Below are 12,444 nucleotides of genomic sequence, written 5' to 3' on the forward strand. Positions count from 1 at the left end.
AAGGGGAGGGACTAAGAGGAAGAGAGGGGGTCTTCTATGAAAGCATCTTCTCACAAGATGTGGAGACTTTTTTATCAGGCAAACAAATAAGGAAGATTATTGAAGAGCTTTATTGACTTTTGTTGACAATCCATGAGTTTCCGATTATAAAAAAGCAGGATCAAGCATTTGGACGGATATATCTGAAGCATTTACACTATATTCCTAACTAAACATTCACACAAATACGTTGATACACGAGGAGTGTCATTTTTGTGAATGCAGCAGTGTAATGGAAAAATGTGGAACTGCATAACAGATTTCTTTACCTACGAGACGACCAAGTCCGTGGTGGTAAAGAGCTGGACTATTGGCATCATAAACCGTGTCGTCCAACTCCTCGTCATCACATACTTCATTGGGTGAGTTGTTTTGAGACAATGATTTACAATGTCTGTGGAACAGATAGATTTACGATTGTGCCCAAACAAATAAAAAAATCTAACTGGTTTCTGTTTAAAAACATTGTAAAGTGAAATATATTATAGCAAATTGGATTTTATCATTACAAGACAATTAAACGGCTTGTTTAGTCTTTTTGTTTTAATATAATTGATGTAAAGTACTTTAAGAGGCAACTGTATGAGAGTAGGAATCATCTTTTTGATCTTGCTAAAAAGTGTTTGGACAGCATAGGTTACTTTTTTTTAGTATTTTGTAATATTTGTGAGTGTGTTACATTAAAGAAAGTAAAAAAAGAAAGTAATTAAATCACTTTCTATATCTGTTTCCCCTTCCCTCTCTCTCTATTTCCTCCCTACCCAACCTCCCTCAGCTGGGTGTTTTTGTATGAGAAAGCATATCAAGTGAGAGACACAGCCATAGAATCATCAGTCATGACTAAAGTGAAAGGGTTTGGAGAGTATAACAACCGGATCATGGATGTAGCTGATTATGTCACACCTACTCAAGTAAATCTTGCTTTCCTGCTTTCCTGTAGCTCAAATAGTAGAGCATGGCGCTAGCAACGCCAAGGTCATGGGTTCGATTCCCAGGGAAAGCAAGAGTTGATCAAATGTAAAAACTGTAACTTGAATGCAATGTAAGTCGCTTTGGATAAAAGCGTCTGATAAATGTAAATCTCAAGCAGTTTTAATATATTTAGAGGTGTATATATACTTTTATATATAAGTATATATACAGTCTACTTTAATACAGTACATATCCATATACTGTGTAGGCCTACTACATATAATCAATGTTTGTTTATATAACATATCACATTGTTTGATGACAGAATTGTCATGAAAAGATAATTACGTATTAAAAAAAATCTTCCTTTGGAGACATTTGAGGATGTTCTAGCAGCAAATACTTTGTACTATTTGAAATTCAAATGTCTTTATTTTATAGTATGTCTTTTTTATGTAAGTAATGTGTGTGTGTGTGTGTGTGTGTGTGTGTGTGCGCGCGTGCCAGGGGGCGTCAGTGTTCTGTGTCATCACTAAGCTCATCACGACAGAAAATCAAGTTCAAGGACACTGTCCAGAGGTGAGTGAGGACACTGAAATCTGTTAAGATGAATGTATATGAATTTGATTGATTCTTGTGTCTGTGTGTGTTCATGTAACTCTTCAGAGCGAGTTGAAATTCAAATGTGAGAATGACATTAATTGTAAGAAGCTGATGGCAAAAACACCCAGCAATGGTAAGATTTTTCTTTTATCTTTGAGTTTATTGAAAGATCAAATCATTAGGAATCATTGCATTTTTACAATAAAAAATATTCAATTTAATCTTAGTGTTTCATTGTCTTGTGATCCTGAAATTGTCAAGGAAAACTGATTAAACCTAGTAACATCATAAAAATATCAATTGATTAAAACTTTCATTTGTGCAGAGCTCAAAATCATCACAGTAAGGTCTATATCAGGGGTATCCAATCCTGCTCCTGAAGGGCCAACTTCCTGTAGAGTTTAGCTCAGACCAGCTCCAACACACTTGCCTGGAAGTTTCTAGCAGCTGTGTACCAATTCAGAGGCTGCATCCTTTAAAGCATGCAGACTTCAAGGACCGCGAAGGTCAGACTGGGCATTGTGAAATGGGACGTGCTAGCCTACAGAGGATTGCTCTTTTCTTCTACTAACCATAACAGCTGTCATTAATGAGAGGCATTACTGTTAGTACTAGTTCAATTCTACAGTCTGAAAATAAAACAGGGTTATGAACCTGTCTAAATATGTTCACCTTGGTCCATTTATGTTCATAATAAAAAGTATTAACTATCTATAAAAGAAAGATTAAAGTTGCTGTTTTTTTTAAACCCAATACTTAATTTAAAAGTGTAATCCGGCATTTTCTTTATTTTTTATTTAAAGCTTTTTTTGGCGTTTTTTTGCATTTTTCTATGATAGGACATTAGAGATATGACAGGAAGTGAGTGGGAGAGAGAGATGGGGGGTGGGCTGCCCACAAGGCTATCGTTGCCGATGAATCCCCAACAAAAAAAATCCCATCGTCACCAGTGCACAACGAACTGTGGGATAGTGTGGACCACAAAGGATTAATCTGTTGTATTTCGGGCAATGAATTCCCTTTCGGCAATGAAGGATATAACAGATGAATCCTTTGTTGCTCACACTATCCCCCGGTTCTTTGTGCATTGGTGACGAAAGCAGCCATCAAAGGATGCACCCTTTGAATTAGGACATATGTAGTGAGTCTGAAGACCTTGATTAACTGGTTCAGGTGGGTTTATTAATTAGGGTTGGAGCTAAATTCTGCAGGACTGTGGCCCTCCAGGAGCAGGTTTGAACAGCCCTGGTCTATATCTTATGTTCATTTCCATTGGCTGTGTCTCAAGGGTTGCTGACAGGACGATGTGTGAACTTCAATGCTACCCACAAAACCTGTGAGATCAAAGGATGGTGTCCTGCAGAGATTGATGAAATTCAGCCGTGAGTTTGCTTGTAAATGAACAAATGAATAGATGTATAAATGGTTGAATAAATGGACTGATGAAGTTTTTTCTTACTCAGAAACCCCATGATGGAGGTGGAGAACTTTACCATTTTCATCAAGAACAGCATTCGCTTCCCACGTTTTAACTTCACAAAGTAATGCCAATTAAACACAAAGACAAATTGTTTCAAGATATTGTTATTAAATATTTATATTTTCCTTTCAGGGGAAACTTTTTGCCCAACATCAATAGTTCCTACATAAAGCAGTGTAATTTTGACTTTGAGAGTAACATGTATTGTCCAATATTCAAAGTGGGGGATGTGATCCGATTTGCACAACAGGACTTTACTACTCTTGCTAAAAAAGTGAGTTATTTTAATTATTTTCATATTTTGCTTCTTATTTTGGGAGGGTTAATTTCCACCTTTCTTACTGTTATTTCTTTATTTATTTTTGTGAGTGTTACATTGCTTCTGTACAATAATTCTATAAATAAGTTTGATAAACATAAGTAACTTACAAGTAATTTGGCCAATTAGTTCATAATATTGACCTCCACCACTGGAAACTGTTTAAAAGACGACAAAGACATACCTGTTGTATTAAATTATAACTGTTTTAAAGTATCTAATAAGTGTTGTATAAAACTCAGATTTTTCTCTTAAAAAATTGCATTATCTTTATTTCTCCTTAAGTGCAAAGTCATATTGGATTTGTGTAAGGTATCTCTCTTTTTCTCTCTCAGGGGGGAGTGATAGGGATAAAAATAGCGTGGGTGTGTGATTTAGACAAGGCAGATGATGAGTGCAAGCCGGCCTACTCCTTCACTCGCCTGGACGCCATGTCAGAGAAGACCACTGTGTCTCCAGGATACAACTTCAGGTTCTGGAAGCTTTTGTTTCCACCTTAAAGTTGAATGAAGAATGCTGCAGTCTGCAAATGCTTTGTTATGTTTACAACAAACCTAATTCCTGATGTTCATAGTTGTTACTTGCCAAATTTTTAGAGTGGCCCCCATACTATAAAATATCACAAAAAGGCACCAAATCATTGAAAGTTAACAGGTTGGATAATCCTTGTTGAAATCCTTATTTGTCCTTAGGTACGCAAAGTATTTTCAAATGGAGAACGGGACCGAGTATCGCACTCTGCTGAAAGCCTACGCCATCAGATTTGATGTGCTGGTTAATGGAGATGTGAGTTCATATTAACATGCTTGTGTATTTTCAATGCAAGCGTGAGCATAATTTCTCATTACATCTTCTTTTTAAAGGCAGGAAAATTTGACATGATCCCAACTCTAATCAACATGGTTGCTGCCTTCACCTCTGTTGGCGTGGTATGTGTCTTCATTACTAGATTTTGTGCATGAACATTAAACAGTTTATTTTTTGCAAAATCCAATCCAAATATATTTTAGTTGAACTTATTCAGTGTACTTATGTTTTTGGCATACAACAATCTTAGAAAATACTTTCAAGCAAAGAAAAAATGTGTGTGTGTCAGTCCTGGCCTGTCTTGCCAGTTACTAAGCACAACACTTTTACCGCACTTCTGACTAGTGTAAGCATGTAATGAAATAACTCAAATAATGAAAATGTTAAATCATCTGAAATGTGACCCAAGTGAGAAGTGAGCAAACCGCCTGACTGGCCCCAGGTCTTCAGGAAAGATCGATCAGTATAGACATAATTTACTTGCATAATGGAGGCATTTTATGGAAACCAGCTAATGTTTCAGAGAACCACATGCCAGTTCTTTGTATAATATACTGTATTTTTATCTTTTTATACAACTATAACTTTCATGACATCAAATTTAACTCCATCCTCATCTTGAACATCATCAATTAAAGTACATTTGGAGATGCGCCAATTTTTATTTTTATTTTTGATAATATTTTTAAAGCATTAACATGCATCCAAGAAAGCAAGACATTAATGGATGCATGTAAAAGATGTATTATTGTTGTTCTGAAATGATTCACAATAGAAAATAATTCATATTTATTAATTATGGGAAGATTAAATATCAGAATATGAGGACCCATTTCATTGGACAAAACTGTCACTATTTGTTCATTTTTATTTTATTTTAGGGTACAGTGCTTTGTGACATCATTCTGCTGAACTTCTTGAAAGGAGCTGACCAATACAAGGCCAGGAAATTTGAAGAGGTTTGCATTTTGCAAGCAAGTCCACAAAAGCATTACATCTATCAAGTTAGGATGAAAATGAAAATAATCTTTGCCTGTCTGTCTCTTGCTCTGTTTGTAGGTATCAGATTCAAATATTCAGAGCAGTGATTCATTGTACAAGACCAGAGACCACAGCCAGCATTCAATCAAAACTGATGAGAAGTTCTCCAATGACTCCGGAGCATTTTCCATTGAACGTTATAGTTAATAGTGCTGATCACAGCACTTCGGGAAGAATTGGGGAAAAAAATCATAGTTCTTCATTAATTGCACTTCATACGAGTAATAATTGATATTGTTTTTTCCGCTAAACCTAGACCCTTCCACATAGAACAGTCTAGACTGACACAATAACATTATAAATAAATATTTAGCTTCCATAAGCTCTCAATTTCTGAAGCTGAACTTTCCCCCCCTAATTTTACATTTGCCTTAAACAAGGAATATTGTATCTATAGCCATGGCCCAAATCTTAAACGTCTCAAAATCAATCAGTCAAAATGAATCTATATTTTGTAAATATTCTGCTATGTATGCTCATAGTGTTTGCATGGCCTTAACTAGTAATTAGTTAATAATATTTAATAATTCATGTGATTGTATAGTATACACCCAAATGTAGCTATGCAGCTATATGTGTTGTTTTTCATCTTGTGAATATATTGTTTATTGTTCAACTAATTGTTAAAGAATATCAGTCACATCTTTGGCCAAGTATGGATGGTAACATTGCATGACCATTTTTGTTTTCTGAGATATTACATGTTGTTAATACTTTTTTTCTTCTTTTTTTTTACCACTAATTCCATTAAATTGCTTGTAAACTTTGATGCAGGTTATGAGGAGGCTCAGAGCAATAAAATAAAATTACATTTACTTGTCATTTGTAATATAAATAAAATGTTCACATCTGAATTATTGATTTATGACAGAGAAACAAGTCTGACAACATATCTCTATCAATGACTGAAAATTCAATTTAAGAGTAAAAAGCATTTGGTTTTCAGTGTGAAGACTGCTGAATAAGTATCACAGTTCAAATGCAGTAAGAAAAAGTGAGAAGTAGGTGTTGTAAAATAAGAATGTACCAGTATTTTACATAAGGAGAAATATACATTTACTAAGCTAAAAGAAGATAATAATCTCTACAGTCATTTTCAGTCTTTCTTGAAAATATTACATTTGAGTCAGACAAGCAGCTTGTGATTTCCATTATCTGTAGTCTGCAATATGAAAAGTAGCAGTTCAGATTTTAAGAGATTAGCAACTATGTCTGTAACCACATGGGACAGTGGTATAACGATCTAGTTTGGTAAAGGAACAAGCTTTCTTAATTATGTTGAACAATTACAGTAGGTTAAAAGTGTTTGTCTAACATGACCAAAGTAATGCATTACATGTCTAAATTTAGTCAATCCAATCCACAGTTAATTTGTATTATAGCCTATACCTTTTTTTTATTTGCAATACAATGAAAACGCATGCCATGCATGAGCTTCCATGTGAAACTCCATTAAACACACTGAAGGCTGAATGAGAGATTCTATTATTTTAGTGTCATTATTGGGATACAATTATATATTAATTAATATTTTGGGTTTTTATTTTTATATTTTCTGTTTTCTTTTAAATTGTGCTTTGGTTATTTTAGTACATCAAGTTACACTAAATGAAAATGAGAAATGTTGCAACTAGCTGAAATTGAAGATGAAGGGTTTTTATATTTTATTTTATTAGTTTTTTTTTATTATTTAAAGCAATGATTTTTTTAGTTTGGTTTTAGTTTTAGTTCTAGTTAAATAGAATAACCCTGAAAGAGAGGAGTTGTGAAAAAGAATACAGCAACAGACTGAAGATAAACTAAATGTTACAAGGGAATGAAGATAAGAGTGGAAAGATTGCAGTGGTAAGTCCTCTTGTATCTAGAAACCTAATATTTTGTCATTAATGCAACTAGATAAGCTTGGTTAACCATGTATTATATATATATATATATATATATATATATATATATATATATATATATATATATAAGCTATTTTTGTGTTAAATGAGAAAGTATCAGTAGACATAGGAAATTGTAGCTTTAGAAATAAATATTTTGTTGATTCAACATAAAATTTAGTACACCTAAAGATTTTTTTTCTATTTTAATATGTTATGTTATTTATTCCTCTGATGCAAAGCAACAGCTAACATAAACTATGGAACATAAAAGAAGATAATTTAAGAAACATCTCAGTATTTTTGTCATTCAATGAAAGACATTGGTAACCAAAACAGTTTTGTTACCAACAGTTTTCAAAATACTTTCTTTTGTGTTCCACAAAAGAAAGGTCTGAAACGACATGAGAGTGAGTAAATGATGAATAAATAATTTAAATTTTTTGGGTGAACTATCCTTTTAATATTATTATTATTATTATTATTATTTATTTATTTTTATGAAATGATACACTAAATAAGAAACTAAATCTGCCAGCAGGTGGCGGTAAATGTCTTCTTTATGAGTCATTCATTCATTCAAACAGCTGATTCATTCAGGAATGAAGTAAATGGCTCTCTTTATGAATGGATCTTTGAATCATTGGTTCACAAGATTCGTTCAAAACGCGGATTCATTCAGAAACTACACCACTGTGGTGCTCGGAGACATGCAATATTGTGTTTATGTATGTAACAATATCAATGTCTTATTTACTGAACTGTTGTTATAAAATCACGTTTAAACTCGTGATATTCGGGACAAACAGCACTCATCTAATACTGCTCTCCCTGGTCATGTGATACACTATATTTACTTTGAGTAAAGTGAACTCATTGTCATGTTCAAGAAACCAGTCTGAGATAATTTGAGCTTTGTGACATGGTGCATTATCCTGCTGGAAGTAGCCATCAGAAGACGGGTACACTGTAGTCATAAAGGGATGGGCATGGTCAGCAACAATACTCAGGTAGGCTGTGGCATACTCAATTGGTACTAAGGGGCCCAAAGTGTGCCAAGAAAATATCCCCCACACCATTACACCACCACCAGCCTGAACCGTTGAGACAAGGCAGGATGGATCCATGCTTTCATGTTCTTTATGCCAATTTCTGACCCTACCATCTGAATGTCGCAGCAGAAATCGAGACTCATCAGACCAGGCAATGTTTTTCCAATCTTCTATTGTCCAATTTGGTGAGCCTGTGCGAATTGTAGCCTCCGTTTCCTGTTCTTAGCTGACAGGACTGGCACCCGGTGTGGTCTTCTGCTGCTGTAACCCATCTGCTTCAGGGTTCGACGTGTTGTGCGATCAGAGATGGTATTTGAGTTACTGTTGCCTTTCTATCATCTCTAACCAGTCTGCCCATTCTCCTCTGACTCTGACATCAACAAGGCATTTTCGTCCACACAACTGTCGCTCACTGGATATTTTCTCTTTTTCGGACCATTCTCTGTAAACCCTAGAGATGGTTGTGTGTGAAAATCCCAGTAGATCAGCAGTTTTTGAAATACTCAGACAGCCCGTCTGGCACCAACAACCATTCCACGCTCAAAGTCACTTAAATCCCCTTTCTTCCCCATTCTGATGCTCGGTTTGAACTTCAAGTCGTCTTCACCACATCTGTCACGGTTCATGAATTCACTGGTTTCTTCATGTCTCGTGCATTGTTGTTCTCTGTGTGTATGTGTGAGTGGGCGTCGCCGCCCAGTGCTCATCAGCGCGCCAGCTGATCTCATTACCCGCACCAGCTGCTGCCAATCCACTCACCTATAAAGTCTCACCGCACTCTCCTGTCTTTGTCAGATCGTTGTTTGATGTCCTACCTATCGTGCTTCGTGTGTCGTCTGCTTCAATGTTCCTGGTCCTCGTCTGTCTGGAGTCTTCGTGGTTTTCGTCATCTGGATATTCACCGTCACTGGATTCACCGTCACCACTCATCATCAGCACGCTGTCCATCTTGTCCCTGCGTCACCATCCCATCCGAGAGACTGTGCTGTGCTCATGTCATCAGACTAAATAAACATCTTTGTTTCACCTGCATCTCTGCTTCCTCCTTCTTGTCGTGACAACATCTAGATGCCTAAATGCATTGAGTTGCTGCCATGAGATTGGCTGATTAGCAATTTGTGTTACCAAGCAATTGAACAGGTGTACCTAATAAAGTGGCCGGTGAGTGTGTATATATATATATATATATATATATATACATACAGTATCTCACAGAAGTGAGTACACCCCTCACATTTTTGTAAATAATTTATTATATCTTTTCATGTGAAAGAGAAAAAGTGAAGTGACATACAGCCAAGTATAGTGACCCATACTCGGAATTCGTGCTCTGCATTTAACCCATCCAACGTGCACACATACAGCAGTGAACACACACCCGGAGTAGTGGGCAGCCATTTATGCTGCGGCGCCCGGGGAGCAGTTGGGGGTTCGGTGCCTTGCTCAAGGGCACCTCAGTCGTGGTATTGAGGATGGAGAGAGCGCCGTACATTCACTCCCCCCACCTACAACCCCTGCCGGCCCAAGACTCGAACCAGCAACCTTTGGATTATGAGTCCAACTCTCTAACCATTAGGCCACGAAAGTAGTGAGTGTATAGCTTGTATAACAGTGTAAATTTGCTGTCCCCTCAAAATAACTAAATACACAGCCATTAATGTCTAAACCGATGGCCACAAAAGTGAGTACACCCCTAAGTGAAAATGTCCAAATTAGGCCCAAAGTGTCAATATTTTGTGTGGCCACCATTATTTTCCAGCACTGCCTTAACCCTCTTGGGCATAGAGTTCACCAGAGTTTCACAGGTTGCCACAGGAGTCCTCTTCCACTCCTCCACGACAACATCACGGAGCTGGTGGATGTTAGAGACCTTGCGCTCCTCCACCTTCTGTTTGAGGATGCCCCACAGATGCTCAATAAGGTTTAGGTCTGGAGACATGCTTGGCCAGTCCATCACCTTTACCCTCAGCTTCTTTAGCAAGGCAGTGGTCGTCTTGGAGGTGTTTTTGGGGTCGTTATCATGTTGGAATACTGCCCTGCAGCCAAGTCTCTGCTTCAGTATGTCACAGTACATGTTGGCATTCATGGTTCACTCAATGAACTATAGCTCCCCAGTGCCGGCAGCACTCATGCAGCCCCAGACCATGACACTCCCATCACCATGCTTGACTGTAGGCAAGACACACTTGTCTTTGTACTCCTCACCTGGTTACCACCACACACACTTGACACCCTCTGAACCAAATAAGTTTATCTTGGTCTCATCAGACCACAGGACATGGTTCCAGTAATCCATATCCTTAGTCTGCTTGTCTTCAGCAAACTGTTTGCAGGCTTTCTTGTGCATCATCTTTAGAAGAGGCTTCCTTCTGGGATGACAGCCATGCAGACCAATTTGATGCAGTGTGCGGCGTATGGTCTGAGCACTGACGGGCTGACCCCCCAACCCTTCAACCTCTGCAGCAATGCTGGCAGCACTCATACGTCTATTTCCCAAACACAACCTCTGGATAAGACGCTGAGCACGTGCACTCAACTTCTTTGGTCGACCATGGCGAGGCCTGTTCTGAGTTGAACCTGTCCTGTTAAACCGCTGTATGGTCTTGGCCACCGTACTGCAGCTCAGTTTCAGGGTCTTGGCAATCTTCTTATAGCCTACACCATCTTTATGTAGAGCAACAATTCTTTGTTTCAGATCCTCAGAGAGTTCTTTGCCATAACATGCCATGCTGAACTTCCAGTGACCAGTATGAGAGAGTGAGAGCGATAACACCAAATTTAACACACCTGCTCCCCATTCACACCTGAGACCTTGTAACACTAAAGAGTCATATGACACCGGGGAGAGAAAATGGCTAATTGGGCCCAATTTGGACATTTTCTCTTAGGGGTGTTCTCACTTTTGTGGTCAGTGGTTTAGACATTAATGGCTGTGTGTTGAGTAATTTTGAGTGGACAGCAAATTTACACTGTTATACAAGCTGTACACTCACTACTTTACACACATGATAAGATATAATAAAATACTTACAAAAATGTGAGGGGTGTACTCCTTTGAGATACTGTATATATATATATATATATATATATATATATATAACGAAGGAAATCTGAAAAATTAAATAAAATGAAATAAAATAAATGTAAGCTTCCATTGATAAAGTTTTCTCCTTCACAGTATAGCAGGAATGGAGTCTTTCAGTTTTTTATTGGTGGCTCTCCTCTTTGGAAGTGGAAGCTTCTTAACAATGGAGAAAGGTGATATTGAACATTTATGTAATTTGCTAAGATATATGTCATGCAATAAACAAACTGATTTTTTTTAACTGTAACACTCTATAAAAAGGTTCTTTAGTGACATTGATGGTTCCAGAACTTTTAACATCCATGCTTATAAACTTTCCATTGCACAAAATGTTCTTCAAATTACAAAAACTTTTCATTAGAAAAGAAAAAGAACTGTTCACTGAGAGGGTTTTTGGGGAGCCATATTCTTACACTGCAAAAAATGCTTTTCTTACTTGGATTTTTCCAGCCAAAATATCTAAAATTCTAGGATTTTCTAGACAAGTAATAATTATTGTCTTGTTTTCAGAAAAAAAAAAATCACTTAATTTTGACTTGTTTTTTCTGAAAACAAGACAATAATTATTACTTGTCTAGAAAATCCCTCTTGATTTAAGAATGTTTAGATATTTTGGCTGGAAACAAGACAAAAAATCTAAGAAAAGCATTTTTTGCAGTCTAATAGCACCACTATGAAAACACCCTTTTGGAACCTCTGCATTGTGATCAAGTTAAACCCACACAACCTGTGCATCTGGATCGGAAGCTTTGAGTTTTTTAAGGTAAATGAGACAGAATCTGTTTTATTTTTCAAAAACATTTTCCTTAAAATGTGTCTCACTCTCTTTAAGTCTGGTAGATTCATCTGGACTGATGGTTCCTCCTGGAACTATCAAATGTGGACACCTCGTGAGCCCAACCATGTCTTCAGCTACAAAGAAAACTGTGTAGAAAGGAACTGGAATCGTAAGGGTTTCGCTTTACCATTTTACCAATAATTCTATTTACTGGTAAAATCATTGCATGATTAGTATAATTTATAATCTATAATGATTATTCTTTCTCTGTTGGTTTGAACTTTTTCTACTTTTTCAGATGTTGGCAAATGGAACGGCGACGCTTGTTATGTGAAAAAAAAAAAACTGTGTGTGGCTTCAAAGTGATGACAGCTTTGACTCAGACTTTGGGCCTAGACTGAACTTTTTTTATCAGGTTATCATTACATGAAACCTTCAACATAAA

At 36.8% G+C, this 12,444-nt stretch overlaps 1 protein-coding gene across 1 annotated transcript; it reads left to right on the forward strand.

Moving 5' to 3' along the window:
- The first annotated feature begins 61 nt into the window (after window positions 1-61).
- Window positions 62-6,033, forward strand: LOC306873473 (P2X purinoceptor 3-like). The gene is made up of 12 exons (XM_079422794.1): window positions 62-401; window positions 815-950; window positions 1,459-1,530; window positions 1,618-1,687; window positions 2,843-2,936; window positions 3,018-3,095; window positions 3,167-3,308; window positions 3,689-3,825; window positions 4,046-4,139; window positions 4,217-4,282; window positions 5,042-5,119; window positions 5,220-6,033. The coding sequence occupies exons 1-12, from the start codon at window positions 259-261 to the stop codon at window positions 5,346-5,348; spliced, it is 1,239 nt and encodes a 412-aa protein (XP_079278920.1). The 5' UTR covers window positions 62-258; the 3' UTR covers window positions 5,349-6,033.
- Window positions 6,034-12,444: the final 6,411 nt, after the last annotated feature.

This window comes from Barbus barbus (assembly GCF_936440315.1).
Source record: "Barbus barbus genome assembly, chromosome: 8".
Taxonomy (NCBI): Eukaryota; Metazoa; Chordata; class Actinopteri; order Cypriniformes; family Cyprinidae; genus Barbus; species Barbus barbus.

Coding starts and splice junctions, on each gene's coding strand:
- LOC306873473 (XM_079422794.1), top strand. CDS start 259: ATGCAGCAGTGTAATGGAAAAATGTGGAACTGCATAACAGATTTCTTT. Junction 3,309..3,688: donor TTACTACTCTTGCTAAAAAA/GTGAGTTATTTT, acceptor TTTCTCTCTCAG/GGGGGAGTGATAGGGATAAA. Junction 4,140..4,216: donor ATGTGCTGGTTAATGGAGAT/GTGAGTTCATAT, acceptor TTCTTTTTAAAG/GCAGGAAAATTTGACATGAT.